At 56.7% G+C, this 18110-nt stretch overlaps 1 protein-coding gene across 6 annotated transcripts in view; it reads left to right on the forward strand.

Moving 5' to 3' along the window:
- The first annotated feature begins 544 nt into the window (after positions 1–544).
- The window catches only part of MGLL (monoglyceride lipase), a 92037-nt gene continuing 74471 nt past the window's right edge, over positions 545–18110 (forward strand). For 3 of the 6 annotated variants that reach the window (XM_081526604.1, XM_081526606.1, XM_081526608.1), the window contains exons 1-2: positions 545–644; positions 1789–1933. In XM_081526604.1, coding sequence (XP_081382730.1) covers positions 1809–1933 — 125 coding nt within the window. In that variant the 5' untranslated portion in view covers positions 545–644; positions 1789–1808. Of the gene's footprint in view, positions 1322–1788; positions 1934–18110 lie in introns of all 6 variants that reach the window. The other 3 variants (XM_081526603.1, XM_081526605.1, XM_081526607.1) reach the window with 1 other exon arrangement.

Below are 18110 nucleotides of genomic sequence, written 5' to 3' on the forward strand. Positions count from 1 at the left end.
GGAAACTGTGCACACGTCCCCCCACCCCACCCCAGCTTTTTGTGTGTGTCTGACTGTGTGGGGTGTGTGTGCGCGTCTGCATCTGAGTGCCTGTGTTCCTTTTTATGCGTTTAATGTGGGTTTGTGTGTCCATCTGCGTGTACTGAGTGTGTGTGTCTGTCTGTGGGGGTGTCTGTGTCCGAGTGCCTCTCTGTGATCCTTTTTCTGTGTGTTATCGGGGTGTGTACACCTGCGTGTACTGAGTGTGTGTGCCGTGTCCACGTGTGTTTTTCTGGAGGGGAGACGCCCGGGTGCCTGTATCCCTCCTGCATGCGTGTCTGTGCGGCGGGTGTGCGCGCGTGGTGTGTGCGCGCGTGGTGTGTGCGCGCGTGGGTGTGGCGTGTCCTCCCGCAGCGCGGCTCGCTCGGGGCGCGCCAGTCCCCGCGGGGGCCACCCCGGGGCGCGGCCGGCGGGGAGGAGCGCGCGGCGGGCCAGCCCGCCGCACACGTGGGCCCGGCACCGCCCCCCGCGTCCCACCCCTGGCCGCCCCCGCCGGGAGGGAGCCGGGATAAGTGGCGGCGCGGACGCCGCGCCCTGTCTCCAGAGCCGGCAGCGCGCAGCTCTCCGGTCCCGGCCGCAGACGAGGACTCGGCGCTCGTGGCCCGGTAACTGCCTGCGTCCCCGCCCCGAGCCGTCCCTGTCCCCGGGTGCGGCCGCCCCGCGTCCCGCGGTCCCCGCGTCCCCGCGCTCGGCGTGGGCTCCCGCGCCCCTGTGCGCGTGTGCACGAGCGCGCGCGTGTCTGCCTGTGCCCGGCGCGTGCGCCCCGCTCCCTGGCGGCGGCCCCGAACCAACTTGTCGCCGCCGTCAACTCCGTGTCCGCGTGTCCGTCCGCCCCGGGCAGCCCTGCCGGCGGGGTTGCGCTCCCGGCGCCGGCGGACGCGCGCAGGCGACAAAGTTTTTTGGGGGAGCCTGGCTGACTTTCCTGGGGGACCCGCGCTCGTGCGTGTCCGGGGGTGGGGATCTGGGCGCGCGGAGCTGGTGTCCTGGCTGCCCGGGCAGCGGGAGCCGGCCTCCTGGGAACAGTTCTCCCAGCTGCAGGGGTTTGTTTAGGAAGAGTGTTGGGGGGCTAGTGCTGGGTGGCTCCGTCCGCAGACGAGGGGCAGCCCTGGGCTCCGCGCTCCTAAAGCCAGGCAGGATCTGGGGCCGGGCGCTGGCTGGGAAGCTGCGGGGGGGGTGGGGGGCGCCCCCTCGCCGAGATGAGGGGGCTGCCCGGGCTGGCCTGGCCCTGACGCTCGGGTCAGTGTGCTGGTGGACCGCAGAAGCCCGGACGTGATGCAGACAGGTTTGTGGCGGCACCTTTAGAATTTCGGGCAGGAGGAATTAACCAGAGCGTCATCCACCCCGTGACCGCGCCCCTGCGAAACTTCCTTGGGGGTTTTAGCATGGAAGGGTGTTTTGCAGCTGGGTCTTTATGCCCACAGAGCTATCATCTCCACTTGATTACAGCTAAAATAGTCTTTAAGATGAAGTTTCCTGAAATGATTGAAAATAAACACAGATGGGAAGGGCGGGGGGGGGGGGTGGAGAAAGCTGTAATGAGGCACTTAAAAGATAAATGAGCATTTTTCTTAAGAACAAATGGGTTTTCAGTCTTAAGAAATATATGTATCTGTAAAATTTTTGAAATGGGAGGGTTTTTTTTTTTAAAACTGCTTTAAAAAAATGTTAGTGACTGAACAAGGTTTCCTCCTGATGTCTCTGTGTTTTGCCATCTCTCTGACCTTGCACCATTCCCTTTTTCCTTCCCAGGACCTGAAGATCCTTTCAGGATGCCAGAGGAACGTTCCCCCAGGCTGACCCCACAGAACGTTCCCTACCAGGACCTCCCTCACCTGGTCAACGCTGACGGACAGTACCTCTTCTGCCGGTACTGGAAACCCTTGGGCGCGCCCAGGTCAGTCTGCCCACTCCCCAGTGAGGCTGAGGTTGGCCCCCAGGGGCGTCGGGGGGTTCATGACCCTTCCCCCTTCCTATGCAGCTCCTGTGAGGCCACTTTCTCCGTGACCTACTTCACATTCCGTTTTAACATCGAGCCCAGCAGGCTAACAGAGCTGAGGGCTTATGCTTCATCTTTTTTAGAATTAAGAAGCAGGAGTTCTATTTCAAATATGACAAGTAGGATGTGAGTTCTACCGTATGGCGGTTTTCACAGGACTTGATTTTTTGTGCTGGAGTTGATTTCCTGTTGTGCAGGCATGCCTTTAAAATCCAACCCAACAAAAATAAATAAATAAATAAAATAAAATAAAATCCAACCCAACAGTGACCGAAAACCACCTGATCAGATAAAATCAAAATGATGTGTATATATAGTAACTTTTGTTCTCTGTCCGGTTTGACCGTGAGCCTCCGAGGGTGTCATACGTGTGTCATAGAAGGAAGGGGGTCTGGCTGTTTCCTTCTGATTTCTTGCCAGCTCAGTTACTTGGTACATTTCCCATCAAGGATTATGTCTTGCTGTTAGAAACAGGCGTTGGGACGACACACAATAAGACAGCTGGCCTCCTGCTACTTCCCTCCGCTCGTATGAAACGGGGAAAGCCCTGCTTGTTACCCTGCCCTGTTGTTCAGGGAAGGAAACGATTTGGCCAGCTGGCCTAGGACCGGTGAACATCTCCTGTTCCGTGGACGTGTTACCTGTTCCAACAGGCCTCTGGTCTCCAGAGGCCCACGTGGGGTGTGGGGTGGGTTGTAGGATTATGTCTGCCTCACTGTTTCAGTTGCTGCCCACCCAGAGCACAGGTATAAAATTTCTCCTACGGTTTCAGCGAGGTGTGTATAATCCAGGTAGCTGCACATCCAAGACCAGAAAAGCAGAGAGGTGAATATCAAGACCTGGTTTAGAATCACAGCTTCAGGGCAGCCGGATAAACTGGCTATTAGTGGGCAGTTAATAGTCCTAAGGTCTGGCGTTGTCTTTCTTAAAGATCCCTGGAGGAGAGAGCTGCAGGGGGGCGCGGGTGGGTGTCAGATGGGGCGGGCGGGGCCGTCAGACGTCCTCAGCTTTCCCTTCTGGCTTGCAGAGGCCCACTGTGGCTTTAATTTCTAACAGCCCTGTGGTGTACGGTGCGATTATTTGCTCAGTATGCACGAAGAAGACGAAACTGCCAGTGGGCTTGGTGATGTTGAGCCTCAGACCTTGGGGGCTTCCTTCGTGGCTGGGGAGGCTGTCCTCACTGGCCGTCAGTGGGACAGAGAGCCTGCAGTCTTCTGACGGGGCGGGGCTGCCCCTCCTTGAGCTGCGCTGGTCTCACAGTCTCCATCTCAGTGACCCTGGGCCCGCTTCCTTGCTTTTGCTCGTGAGAGACGGCACCACCCGCCTCTGCCAGTTGTGTTTAAATCTCTTGGGGTCAGTGTTTAACTCCTGCTGGGAATGAGAATGGGGTGGGTGGCAGGGCTACTGGGGCCCGGGCTTTGCCAGAGAGCCCCCCGCCCCCCACCGCCGCCGCCTGCCTGCTCGTCTCCACCCCCTCAGATGATGCAGGTTCATAAGCTCCCTCGGGAGAGCGGGCACGGGCAGGCCCCCCTCCCCCTGGGCTGGAGGACCTTTAAAACCCATCCCCACCAGTCCTGACCCGTCGGGAGGTCCTGGAGGCCCCTTCGGTAACAGACGCTGCTGTGTCCTGGGGGCCCGGAGGGATCAGGCCTGGCCGAGTTGGGGTGGGCCGGGGACGCCTCGGGGCAGAGTCTGTGCCCGCTGGTGGGGCCACATCTCCGCGCCTGGGCCCAGCGCTCTGTCAGACTGACCGCCCTGCCCTCCTGCGGGTGGGCGACAGGCCTGCTGCCTCAGGGAGTGGAGGGGCCCGCTGGGCTCAGCCCGTCCCTCCAGGGAGCGTCCTCCAGGGTCTTACCCCCGGGTAGCTCAGACACTTCTGTGCTCCGATCCTCAGGGAAAATACCACCAAATGTCCCTGGTCTCTGCTCCTTTTTAAAAATGTTTCCCACGGAGGCCCTTGGGACCTCAGAAGCCCCTGCCTTATAGGCGGTGCCTAACAGAGGGGCCTTAGTCATCATGAGCCTGAGGCTGAAAGCCCACCCTTGGTCACGCCGAGGCAGGTTTATGCTCATCTGGGAGCAGAGCTTTATGGTGACAGCGAATACTGACTGTCCTTAGGATGCAGCAGAATGGTCTCCTGTGAAGTGGGTCTCGGTCCTGCTCTGGACTCTGGATGGGTCTCTTAGATGTGATCTCGTTTTATCTCCCAATCAACCCGCGAGGCGGGTGCTGTCCTTGTGGACCCTCTTGAGAAGCTGGTCCAGCTGCATTTTGTCTGCATTCCTCTGGTTCCAGTGAGCACAACAAGACTTCTGTCCAAGGACTGTCTTCCTGATAAATTCTTGCGTATTTTTGTTAGGATGAAGGTCACTCCTTACGGAAAGCAGTGATAGGATCTTGCGTTGTGATCGTGCTCTGTCGTGTCCCCGTGGACGGTAGCCCTGGGGGCTCCTCTGCCCATGGGATTCTCCAGGCAAGAACGGTGGAGTGGGCTGCCATTTCCTCCTCCAGGAGATTGTCCCCACCCAGGGATCAAACCCGCATCTCCTGCACTGGCAGGAGGATTCTTAACCACTGAGCCACTTGGGAAGCCTGTTGGACCATTATTCTTACTAATTGTTTGCTGGCAGTAGGTTAAAATATGATCTGTTCTGAAACCCCAAATCTTCTTATGCCCCTGGGGACTGTGTGCCTTATCGAGCCTCAGTGCTTTGGAATTTTAAAATACTGGTTCTGCGGCAGGTTTCTCCTGAAGGTATTCTCGGGGTCATGGAACCCGGCTGGGTGGGCTGGGTGGGAAGTGAGCAGCTCTTTTGTGGCTCTCATGCCCTGGGATGGTATTTCACGCCTTTGGATTCAGTTTACCACTCAGTCCGCCTAAAGGGCAGCTTTGAGTTACCTTCTGAACGTTACTCAGCCGTCCTGGCCCCCGAGGATGACTGACAGGGCAGGGCCCCGAGGGTCTGACGTAGTGCCCGATTGGGTGGCTTGGCTCCGAGGAAGTCCTCCCTTGGTTCTGCCAGATGAGGAGGGCTGCAGAAACGTGTGATCACATGGCTGCAGGCCTCCTGGGTGTTCAGGACCCTGCATGGACGCGTCACGCCCATCTGCCTGGGGCTGACCGAGCAGTCTGAAGTGGACCCTTGTGGGATAAAGGCCCGGATGCCCTGCGTCTCCCCTGCGAGCGGGGGGCTTCCTCGTGCCCAGCCTGCGCTCCGTCTCTGGGGAGCCCCCCACCCCAACACTGTGGAGCCGACCAGGCTCCCTTTCTGTCGCTTTGTTGTCGCGAGAGCTGGGGTCCCCAGGGGGCCACTTCAGAGAGCGCCATTCCTCCGCTGGCCGGGGGCCTGATGCAGACACCCCGGGTGACACCCCCTTGAAGAAGTTCCAGATCCGGTCCCCTGCAGGGACCCCTCAGCCCGGGACCCTGAAGCCCCTTCCCCTTTCCTGCCTCCTCACGGAGGCAGGCCTTCCTCCTAAGGAGGGCGACACGGTACCCCTTCTGGAACCTCCCCGTGGGCTCAGGGCCTCGGCCGCTGTCGGTGGACCTGGAGTCCACAGGCCAAGGCCTCCGCCTCCTCCCTCTCTGAGGTGCCCTGCTCTGCCCTGGGTCACGTTGACCCACGTCGGCGTCTGCCTTCAGAGCTGCGGCCAGAGCCGCCTCAGGACGCTTCCTCCCACCTATGCAAATTTACCTGAAGAAGCAGCAGCACTTGCCGGGAGCTGGGATATATTTAAATGCTGGAGAACACCCTCCCTTCCTGCCGCCCTCCTACCGCCCTCCCATCAGCCACCAGCCCCTTGGGCCTGGCACCCGGGGCTCTGAGGGTGGAGCCAGGTGCAGACCGTGGCTTGCGACCCCACTGCCCTCTGGAGAGCCCGTTCCCCGGGATCAGATCGTCTCTCTGTCCTCCCCTCTGCCTCTGGTTTGCTCGCCGTGTTGTGTGCCCCCCGTGTAGGGTGTGGGCACCGTGCTCTGGGCGGCGTTCCCCGGGGCCCTGTGTGTCTGGGGGAGTCTGCCTCCCTGGGGCCCCTGCTGCTCCCGGTCCCTCGTGGACCTCCCCTCCGAACTCCTACCACCTGTGTGACTAGGTGTGACCACATCACTACCTTTGGTTGGCACGACCCCAGGGCCATCCAGATCCAACCCCTTGTTGTTGTTCAGTTGCTCAGTCGTGTCCAAGTCTTTGTGACCCCGTGAACCGCAGCACGCCAGGCCTCCCTGTCCTTCACCAACTCCCGGAGTTTATTCAAACTCATGTCCATCAAGTCAGTGATGCCATCCAACCACCTCATCCTCTGTCGCCCCCTTGTCCTCCTGCCTTCAGTCTTTCCCAGGGTGTTTTCTAAAGAGTCAATTCTTCCATCAGATGGCCAGAGTACTGGGGCTTCAGCTTCGGCATCCGTCCTTCCAGTGAACGCTCAGGGCTGATTTCCCGTAGGATGGACTGGTTGGACCTCTGTGCAGTCAAGGGCATCCCATCCCTTAAGTTCCGCTCCTTACTCATCCCTTAAAGTGGCCCTCGGGGCCCAGTTCTGGGTGTGTCCCCTCTTCCCACTCAGCTGTGGTCACACTCCCAGCCAACAAGCCAGTCAGGAGACACTGGTTTACTGATTCCTGGGAGCTGGCACCAGGGTGGGGAGACAGTGGTGAAGATCTCTGCGTTTGAGGAAGAGGTGGGGGAGGTCACTAGATGATGGGGAGGCACCTAGAGACCGAGGGAGGGGGTAGTTTCCTGGTGGCTCAGTGGTCAAGAATCCGCCTGCAATGCCGGAGACATGGGTTCAGTCCCTGGGTCAGGAAGTTCCCCTGGAGAAGGGAATGGCAACCCACTCCAGTATTTTTGCCTGGAGAATCCCATGGATGGAGGAGCCTGGCGGGCTGCAGTCCATGGGGTTGCAAAGAATCAGACACAACTGAGCGCCTAAACAGCACTAACCTAGAGACGGGACAACTGCCAGGCGTGGTGCAGATTAGGAAAAGGGCTGCATGGGGGTAGACACGGCCCCTCAGGTGTGGGTTAGGTGAGCAGAGCACAGGTTTGGCGTCAGCTCCCATTCACCCTTCCAGCCAGCACCCTTGAGCGGTATTGCTCCCGTGAGGAGGATGTGCAGGGCTGGGAACCATGGGAAGCTGGAGACGGGGGAGAGGCCAGGCCCCGGGGTCCTGCCGGCCGGGCTACGGGCTTGAGTTTGTGCCTTGCTGGGTGGGCAGCCGCGGGCCGGCTTTAGGCCCAGAAGCCATGCAGTCAGGCTTGTGGCTCGAGCATCAGCTGGCGGGAGATGTTTGCCATGATGCAGGGTGCAGGCGAAGGGGCTGAGTCAGCCCCTCGAGGTGCTGGGGATGGAGCTTGCCAGCTGGTGAGGGAAGGTCCCCAGGGGTATCCCTGGGTGCACAGGGAATGTGGGGTCCCCTGCATAGCACACTTTCAGCTCACTCTCCTCCAGAGACACGGGGGCTGCTCTCTGACGGCGAGGACCTGTGGACCACCAGGCTGCGGGAGCTCTCACTGGAGCATCCCCAAGAAGCCAGTAGGGAAACAGGGCGCGGCGGGGCGGCTGGCAAACCTCCAGAGTGAAATACTGACGCGGGGGGTGATCAGTTTCCTGAAGAAAGAGAGGAATCCTGTCCCCCTTTGTCTCCCCACCACAAGAATCAGAAAGGGGCTTAGACTTCTCTGTGTAGGCTCCTGAAATTTCCACCTAAACGCGGAGACCATGGTCCTTACTCTGTGTTGTATCGCAGCGACATGATTTTTAATCCCATCACTGCCTTCCAATCCGACCTCAGCTTTCTCTTGCCTATTTTAAGAATTTCCCAAAGTTCCTTCCTCGTGGATGGAGCCGTTGGTCCTCCTCCTGGTGTTTCCGCCTTTGTCGCAGCAAACTGCCTGCTTTTTAAATAGGGCATCTCTTCTAGGTTTTTTTGTTTTTTTTTTAAAGACTCTTCGAATAGCAAAGATCTTTTTGATGGCGAGAGGAAAGGCCACTGCTATTCTTGCAGTATTCTTGCAGTTGATTTTTCCAACAGCTTCGTTAAGGCATAATTTTTTCCAGTTGCTATAAGAATGTTCTGTGGATACAAGTCTGGCTTTGTTTTGCAGTGGAGTTGAAGAAAAAAAAAACTGCAAAATAAGCCGCTCCCTGAAAGGCGGCCATTGTCCACCGTTGTGCGTTGCTCAGCACCTTTTAGGTAGAGATGCCCATCGGGCGCACTTTGTCCCGAGTGCCAACCAAACGGGGTTCTCCTGCCAACGGCCCTCCGTGTGTGACTCTGCAGCTGAGATTACAGCATGACCCTTGTCCCATATTTAGGGTCAGCCAAGTCTTCCGCTGGGGGTGGCGCTTTGGTTTCACACAGGCCTGCTCGCTGGGGTGGAGGTGGGGAGGCGGATTCAGTTCAGTTCAGTCGCTCAGTCGTGTCCAACTCTTTGCGACCCCGTGGACTGCAGCGCGCCAGGCCTCCCTGTCCATCACCAACTCCCGGAGCTTGCTCAAACTCATGTCCATTGAGTCAGTGATGCCATCCAACCATCTCACCCTCTGTCATCCCCTTCTCCTCCCGCCTTCAATCTTTCCCAGCATCAGGGTCTTTTCAAATGAGTCAGTTCTTCACATCAGGTGGCCAAAGAATTGGAGTTTCAGCTTCAGCATCAGTCCTTCCAATGAATATTCAGGACTGATTTCCTTTAGGATGGACTGGTTGGATGCCTTACCTTCTGCAAAAAGGTTCAGAGGAGCTCTTACTGTGGAGTCGCCACTCTGTCAGTGTTGGGAAGGAAGAGGGCAGGCTGGTGGACACGGAGGGGCAGAGCTGAAGGAAAGAGACAGGGTTTGGGGACTGCATCCTCAGGGGATATTAGGGTGAAGGGGAATTAGATCTTCCTTTCCTTGAGCAGAGTCCTTAGAAGCCTCCACAGGCAGGATGGACACAGAGAAGGAAGGGACCCCCTGCTCCCTTCAGGGCTCTCGCGTCCGGGATTGTGGGGCGCCATCCCCGGAGAGCGGGTCCTGGGGAGCTGACCGGAGGAGTGGGTCTCCGAGCTCATGGAGTGCTTCTCAGCCCTGCACTGGGGCCCCTGTGCACACGTGTGTCCCTGGCGCTGAGATCGGGGCCGCCCTCAGCGGGAGCTCAGAACCGCACGTCCCCCCGGGGGCCCGGGTGTCTGAGCGTGTGGCTGGTGGGGACCCTCGGAGGTGGCAGCTCTCCCCAGCTGTCGGGGCTTTGTGGAGAGTTTGGGGGTGGGCTCTGTGGACCTCGGAGTGTCATGGGATGTGAACATCTGTCCTTCCTTGGAAAGCATGGTGGGTCACCCACTCAAGGTGGAGGCAGCCTGGGGCCCCAACGCTCAGTGCCAACCGCATCACTTGCAGGGGGGAAGATGGCCTCAGAGGGTGAGCATGGCCCCCGAGGGGGGCTTGGGGCTGCAGGGCCGTCCCCAGGGCTGGCATCCTTCCACCCTGCACCTCCCCCATGGGTGTAGACCTCAGGGCGGCCTTCCCTGGAGGGATTCAAGCAGACATCCAGCCCGGGGCCTGAGAGGGCCTCGTTGCTCCCCACTTCCCCCAGAGGCCCACCCCCCATGTCTCCATCTGGGCGGTTCTGTTTTCAGTGGTGTGAAGCTTGCGGGTGCCTCTGCAAAGCCCAGGGAGGCTGAGGACCAGGGCCAGCCGGACCTCCGGAAGGTGCAGGAGACTGACGTGGGACCAGGGGCGGGGTGGGGCCGAGGGGAGCCCAGGAGGCCTCTAGAAACGGAAGCCGCAGAGGATGTGGGCTGGGAGTGCTCCATGTGGTGGGGGGAGGAGGGAAGAGGGATGGACGGGGGAGGGCCCGGGGCAGGAGCTGGGGACTAGGGTCTGGCTGGCCTGGTCCGAGCAGAGCGGATTGCCCTGGGCTGTCTGTGTGGCTGGATTAGAGGTGGGAGGCCCCTGCTTGGGAAACACGGCCTCTGGATGTTCCAGGCGCTTCGCTATGTTTATGCTGCTCGGTCCGTCGTGCTGAGACATCTTTCAGGGGAGATTGGTGTCTTGGGGATGCACGGCAGGATAGTGCCATGGACAGCGGTGGACCTTGGCAATGGTAGACCAAACGGTAGACCTTGGAGGTAGACCCAGAACCAGCCTGAGTCCATGCAGTTGGGGTGGGGCTGGATGCTGTCCCTGGACCCGAGAGTCAGTCTTCTCCTGGTTAAACAGGGCCCCTTTCCCCTGGGTGGTCATAGAGTCAGACTCTGGGCATCCGTGGGGTCAGTGCCTGAGCGTGTGGGTGGTCTTGGGCTCCCCCACCGTCCACCTGGTGGGCTCTGGGGACCACCATGGGCTTGCCTGTCACCCGCCATGATGGCTCCAGCCTCCCCGTCAGCATCAGTCACGGGCACCCCGTGTGCGAGTGGTGACCTTCCTAACCTCTGTCTTGACCTCCCTCCCCATGACGCAGGCTGCGTGCTTTCCCCAGCCTCCGGGCTAGTTACTTAACAGTTATAGCCACTTCTGTGAGATTTCAGATGCCGAGAAACCATCCACTCTACGGATGGTTTCAAAGTCACGGGGAAGCCGTTGGTGGTGCAATTCTTTCTGAGATAACACGCAGTTAGCAAACTTGGTGCTTCGTTTAATGTCACGTGAAACCTCTGTCCCCGTGTTGGAGGTGTGACCCTTGACCCGTTGGAGGACCGAGCAACCCTTGTGGGGGGGCCTGGGGGTCAGCGCACCCAAACCCACCCTGGTCTCAGCCCGTCTGCAACGGCCTCAGCTCTTGGTATGTTTTCTTCCCGGGCCCCGATGCCGTGCTGGGCTGTGTGGAGGTGCTGGCGCGGTGGGCTTGTGCTGGGGGGGCCACCCTGGCCCCTGGCGCATCTGCAGGGGCAGCGTGCTCAGGGCATTAGGAGGTCTCTGGTTGGCAGCCATGCTGGGCTCCGCGGGGGTCTCTGTGCGTCTCTGGTCAGCTGCTCCCTGCACAGGGCTGGCAGCCGGCCGGGGCCTGCCTGCCTCGAGTGTCTGCCCTGGCGGGCTGTTGGCCTGCTCTCCCCACATCCCCCGGGGCATCGGTGGCTGTGTTTCAAGGGCAGCAGCAAGCTTTCCAAGTCTCTGCTTGGGTCACGTTTGCAAGTGTTCCACGGGCAGAGCGAGTCAGCCCAGAGGCGGTGGAGGCCCGTCCACGGAGCAGGGTCGGGGCAGGATGTTTTGTGGCCGTTTTTGACGCTGTCGCTGGGAAGAGACTGTGGTGCTGAGAGCTGGGACACCAGGGTTGGAATTTTGTTTCTGCCTCTGAGTGGCTCTAGATAAGATGCCATCAGGTAGACTTTCCAGCAGGTTCCCAGAGAGTTTACGATTTTATATAACTCTGGGGCAGTTTGCATCTCACACTGGCAACAACCTGTGAGCTTCTCCAGGGCAGAACTCATGCTTCATATTATCCTGTCTTCCTCAGCTCTCACCCCTGGTAGAGTTTCATGTCTAGCACAAACCAAGAGATCCGAACACGTTTGTTGAATGAATGAGTGAACTTCCTGTGCTTATAGAGGAAGACAGTTCGGCGGGTTGATTCTCAAAAGTCCCTGCTGGCACAGTTTCCTAGGAAAGGAACAGCATTTCCACCGAGTGTAGACCAGAGGGGCTTACTCTTCGTGCAGGAATCAGGGCACCTAAAATTCAGAAGCAGCAGTGAAGGGAGTAAGTAACAGCTAAGAAGAGAATATTCCCTACAGGCGGGCCCTTGGAATACTAGGTGGCTGGTAACCATTTTAACTTCGAAGTAAAATGTGAAAACACACCCATGAGTGGGAACTGCAGGACAGCAGAGAGTGTTTTCAGGGTTAGTACAGAAGTCAGCGTGGGCGCCAGAATCTGGAGTGGGGTCAGCCTCCTCTTAATGTGCAGACGATTCAGCAGGTGTTAACTCAGCCCCGCGGTAGAAAGTGATGGGGGTCCCCCAAGCGGCCTGAAGACTCGGGGTCTGCTTGACCGCAGACCCCCAGTCACGTGAGCTCTTTCTGAGTGTCTTGTGTGTGCCAGGCCTCGTTCTGGTTTGGAGACCCCGAGGTGGCTCAGCACCCCTCTGCCTTTGAAGACCACTCCCCTCATGTATCAGGGAGACAGCGCCAAGCACCGTGGCAGTTTGCTTGTGAGGGCCATGCTTTCTGAGTAGGTGAGGGGGGGTTCAGGGAAAAGTTTAAGTGACTTTAAACCAACCGTTGAAGGTGTTGAAGGTGACCGGAGGAACTTTCACAAGGGCGTGGAGGTATGTTCTGGAAACAACAGAAAGTCTTTTCCTGTCTGCAGTCTGTGGTGCGTGGCAGGAGATGCCTTTGGAATGGCTGGTCCGGGAGCTGGAATTTGAATGGCCGTCATGTTAGTCTGCCACGAAGTGCCACAGACTTGCTGGCTTAAGCAACAGAAATCTCCTTTCTCACAGTCTGAGCGCTGAAGGTCCGAGATCAAGGAGCCGGCGGGTTGGTGTCTGGTGAGAGCCGCTTCTGGCTTTAAGTGCCATGTTCTCGTTGTGTGTCTGCGTGGCCTTTCTGCCATCTTTCCTCCGACAGGGTAAACGCTCCGTGACTGGACGAGCCTCCTGACTTCTCACGCGTGTGCATCTCTGTGATTTCATGGCAGACGCCCCAGCCTGTCTGAAGTCGCTGTGGGTTTAGCCCTGGCCTTGGTGTCTTGTGTCTTAATGGCACCTGCTGTCAGCAGACCTCACTGGCCGGCTGGCCTGAGGCAGGTTCAGACATGAGAGTGGGCAGTGCCAGGGGTAAACTCTGGCGGGGCCCTGCAGACCAGCACTTGCCTACTCTGTAGCCATTCCTCCGCCTTCCTTACTAACTTTTGTCCCTGGGGGTACCACTCATGGTTGGTTTTAATCAGGTGTGAATATTTCCTTTTCCCAGTGTTATTTGCAGCCAGAGCTGCAAATAATAGTCTATTATTAAAAGATCATTAAAATAAGAGTCTTTTCAACAAATGGTGCTGGAACAGTTGGATGCGTGTGTGTATGCTCAGTCGCTTCAGTCGTGTCCTACTCTTTGCAACCCAACCCCGTGGACTGTAGCCCGCCAGGCTCCTCTGTCCATGGGATTCTCCAGGCAAGAATACTGGAGTGGGTTACCATTTCCTCCTCCAGGGGATCTTCCCAACCCAGGGATTGAACCTGGGTCTCTTATGCCTCCTGCATTGGCAGGCAGGTTCTTCACCACTAACGCCATGTGGGAGGCCCCGGAACAGTTGGATATCTACATACAAAAAAATGAAGATGGACCTCTTCCTCACACCATGTACAAAAATAAACTAAAGGACCTAAATGTAAAAGCCACAACTATGAAACTCTTAGAAGGAAACATAGGAGTAAATCTTCACGACAGTGAATTTGACCATGGTTTCTTAGATATGACCCCAAAAGGACAAGCAACAAAAGAAAAAAATGATATATTGGACTTCATCAGAATGAAAAACTTTTGTGCTTTAAAGTACACTTTGAAGAAAATGAAAAGATAGTTCACAGAATGGGAGAAAATACTTGTGAAACATCTATGTGATAAGGGAATTGTGTCTAGGATATGAAAAGAATGCTTGTAATTCAATGATAGAAAGATAGCCTCCCTGAAAAAAATGAGCAAGAGACTTAAATAACATTTCCCCAAACAAGATATACTAATGGCTAATGAGCATATGAAAAGATGCTCAGCATTAGTTGTCATCGGGGCGATGATGACAGATCAAAGCCATGATGAGGTACCACTTCCCCGCCACTTGGATGGCTGTGTACTAAGGACAGGCGATGATGTGTTTTGGTGGGGATATGGAGAAATCTGGACCCTCGTGGCCTGCTGAGGGAATTTAAAATGATGGAGCCGCTTTGGAAAACAGGCTGACGGTTACTCAGAGGTTAGACACTGTTACCATATGACCCCACGGTTCCATCCCTATGTATATATCAAAAGCACCTGGGGACTAACAGATACATACTGGTATATTTAAAATAAACAGGGACCTGCTGTTGTGGCATAAGGAACTATAGTCAATGTCTTGTGATCACCCATCATGGAAAAGAACCTGAAAAAGAATATGTATAACTCAATCACTTTGCTATACGCCTGAAACACTGTAAATGAATTATACTTCAATTTTTTAAAACGTGGATGCATGTCCACACACTTGTACACAAATATTCATAACAGTGTTATTCCTAATAGTCAAAATGTGGAAACAAGCCAGATGTCCATAACTGGTAAATGGATAAATAAAATGTGGCATATCCATACAGTGGAATATTATTTGGCCATAAAAAGGAACCTGATATGTTGGTGAACCTGAAACAATTATGCCGAGAGAAGCAAGTCACAAAAGATGACATGTTAATATGATCCCATTTTCATGAAGTGTCCAGCCTAGGCCAGTCTTTGGAGAAAGGAGGTGTATTCCTGGTGGCCGTGAGCTGGGGTGGAGGTTGGGACAGTTGGGGGTGACAGCTAAGAGTAGGGGTTTCTTTTCAGGGTGATGCAAATGCTCTAAAATTGATTACTAGTTTGGTTATACTACTCTGTGAATATGCTAAAAGCCACCGAGTTGTTTACTTTAACAGAGCAGATTATATAATCTGTGAATTATATCCCATGAAAGCTCTTACCAAAAAACACAAATACCTAAGAAAATGAGTTAAGAGGTGTTAGGCAAACATTGTTAATGATGTTTACCAAAAAAACCTAATGACACAAGGTTACATAGGATATGATGGTACATGGGAAAAACAGTATAAAACGGTGATCTCAGTCATATTAAAAATATAGTCATGGAAAAGAGATTAGAAATATGACTATAAAAACGGAATGCATGTCTTCAAGCCTTGTGCCGGCTTCGGAAAGGTCCATGCTCAAGTCTGACACCTCGCTGGATTCCTCTTGGGCTTCACCTCCATGAACCTCACACCATCACCTGGGGCTGACATCATGCTTGCTGTTTCACTGACGTGGAAACTGGCCCCAGAGAACCATGTGCTATAAACGCGGAGCTGGGATCTGAACTCACATCCCTTTGCTCTAAAGGCACTGCTCTCTCTCCAGCACCCAGCTCTGCTTTGTAAAACGCGTACAGAGCCATCCGTAGCACCTGGCTGTGTGGACCTAATGGGTGGGAAGACTGAGGCTTGGCAAGGGGCTCTGACAAGGTCCCTGGGTGGAACGACAGGTCGTGGAGAGAGCCCACGGTGCCTGATCCCTCCCCTCCACCTGCGTCCAGCTCCAGTGGCGGCTCTGACGATGCTCGCCTGGCTGGAGCTGCCTAGCAGGGTCTCAACAGAGCTCCGAGGCCCGAGCTGTGTCCCCACGAAGCGGTGAGCCTGTCCCCTAAGCTCATCTCTGTGTGCTTGTCTTCCCTCTCCTGCATTCTCAATAAATTCCGGATTGTTTATTGCCATCCGCTTGGCATTTCACCACCCAGAAGGACTTGGAGCCATCTGCAGACTTGGAAAGTTCATGCTGTTCTCCTTCCAGGAAAAAAAAAAAAAGACTGTTACATAAGATGGGGCAGAGCACATTCTTACAGGAAGGTTGGGAGCCACTTCAGACCGCAGGCCCCCTGCTCTCCACCCGCCGTTGCATCATCCAGGTGCAAAGTCACACGCCGCTGTCAGAACCGTGCTTCCTTGCAGAGCTGTCAAGAAGAATCCAAGTGTCACCCCGACGTCCACGAACAACTTCAGGCGCCCCTTTGGCTCTGAGGACAGGTTCCTCCTGGAGAATGCGCAGGCCTTCCTCTCGGCGCTGTGTGCTGGTCACCCTGTTCTCTGTCCTTCCAGCAGGGAGGGGGGTCATCTCCGGGGCAGGGGTCCCCGTGGACCCTGCCCCACCTCCCCCTAGCATCTCTCCAGCTGCAGCCATCTCTCCTTCAGCCTCCCAGGCTCTCCCCTGCTCTCTCACCTTGGGTCGTAAATAAAATGTGCTGTTTTTGCGTGAACGTGTTCATGGTAAGACATTGAGAAATCAAGGGAAAGTAGGAGCTGGGACGACTGACCGCCCCTGGACGGTCCTTGCTCTGGATAGACTCTGAGAAATTGGAAACCGCCATGCAGGTAGAGGGTCAGTCCCCTGGCTCTGCAAATTGGGGGGACAGAGGAGCTAGGACCGTGTGCTCCCTCGCAGGGACGGGCTGGCTGGAGCAGGTCCCGGAGGTCTGAGCCGAGTGAGAAGCGAAGGCCCACCCCCAAGGAGCCAGGCGGGCGAGACAGTGCGGGACAGATGAGCAACAGGCACAGGGCATGAGAGAACCCTGCCGGCCCAGCTCTGAGCCGAGGTGACCTTGACCTGGTCTGGACAGAAGCCTGCTGTCCGGGGAGGAGGTGGCGCCCACCCGCCTGCCGTCTTCACCCTTCTGCTCTCAGCCACTCTCCTGCTGGCCTCCCTGGCAATGGGGCTTTCTTTTGTAAAAAAGTCTTATGTATGTTTGGCTACATGGGCTCTTCTCTAGTTGCAGAGGCTACTCCGTGAAGAGCCTTCTCTTGTTGCCGACCACCAGCTCCAGAGCACGTGGGCGCATAGGAGTTGGGCGCATGGGCTTAGCGGCTCCGTAGCGTGTGGCATCTTCCTGGGCCGGGGATCAGACCCACACCTCCCGCACTGGCAGGCAGATTTTTTATCGCTGAGCCGCCAGGGAGGCCCACGCCGGGGCTGTCTGCCTCCTCATCCCCTCAGGACCACTTGGGAGGTTGGCCTCCTAAGTGACCAGCTCTTACGGGGTCCCCTCTGTCTGCAGCCTCGCTCCTCTGGGTGAGTCTTCAGACGTCCAGTGGTGAGAGCAGGCTGAAGTCATCCGACTTGAGAGGCCTGTCTTTGCTGTTCTCGTGGATTAGACTTTCTTTTTCACTGCACGTCCATTTTGAGTGGAAACGTTATTCTAACTTGGGGAAAGGAAAGCCAGTCTGAGATGCCCTCAGCAGAAGGGGACCACGTGGCACAGGAACACCCCCAGGCTACATGTCAGTTCCAGGTTCTCTCGGCCCAGAAACCGGAGCCAGCTCATGTTGGAGAGCTGTTTCAGACAGACCAGCACCTTGCCGAGGCCTCCCTACCCACCTGGAGGACGGGATGGGGGGATTAGGCGATCCTAACGACCCAGTGTCCATCACTTAACACTGGGCCTCCAGCGTTGGCCCCGGGCACCCGTCTGTGTGGGAGCCCGTGGGACGGGAGAGCCCGCCCTGTGACACATCTCACCGCATGGTGAGCGCTGAGGTTTCTCCCGTCCCTTCCAGAGGCCGGTGGTCTGGCTTCTGCAGTGTGCACACGCCTGCATTCACAAGTCCTCCCCCCACCCCCAATGAGAGCCCGCTGCTCCGTTCTTTGTGGGACAAGACACTGCGGCCCAGCACCCCTGACGACATGGACCTGCAGCGCCCCTGCTGCTGTGCGTCCAGCTGAGACCCTGGGAGGTGTCGGTGGCCAGAACGCTCCCTGGGGCCTCAGGCGGGCGGCCTGCGGCTGGGAACCAGAGCCCACGTGGGTCCTTTTCTGTGCAGGGAGGAGACCTGGGCTTGGGGACGGAGCCCAGAGCTCTCCCAAGAGAAGCCGGTCCATCACCCCAACCCCTGGCCTTGGTTTTCCTCATCACAGACCCTGGTACGTCTGTGATGCTCATCATTCACGGACCGTCATGAACGTCAGGCCGTGCCTTCTGCGGGCAGGCCATTAGTGATTTCCCCAAGGGCTGGTTCCAAACATTGATCCAGACGCCAGCCCCCCGAGGAGCCCTTCGGCGTGAGGACCTTTTCAGGGCAGCGGGCCAGCGGTGGCTGCAAGGAGACGCCGCTGAAGACATCGCACTCTTGGTGTCAGTGAAGGGCCGTGTTCTCCTGGCGGCTTAATGATACAGACTGCTTTGCCATAGAACATAAACCACTCCCCGAGGCCATACCCCAAAGGCGTAGGAAATTCTTTTCGGGAAGGACTTGACTGATGTTGGAGGAATGACAATTTCCGCATGCGTCTCCAGCTTGGTTTATGGGAGGCAGGTATGTGCCTCTCATGCTTGGAGCTGTCGTGTGTTCTCCACGTCCAGCAGATCCTGGGGTCCTGATCAAGCTTGGCCT

The sequence above is a fragment of the Giraffa tippelskirchi genome, chromosome 9 (genome assembly GCF_054371585.1).
Source record: "Giraffa tippelskirchi isolate mGirTip1 chromosome 9, T2T-mGirTip1v1.2.pri, whole genome shotgun sequence".
Lineage (NCBI taxonomy): Eukaryota > Metazoa > Chordata > Mammalia > Artiodactyla > Giraffidae > Giraffa > Giraffa tippelskirchi.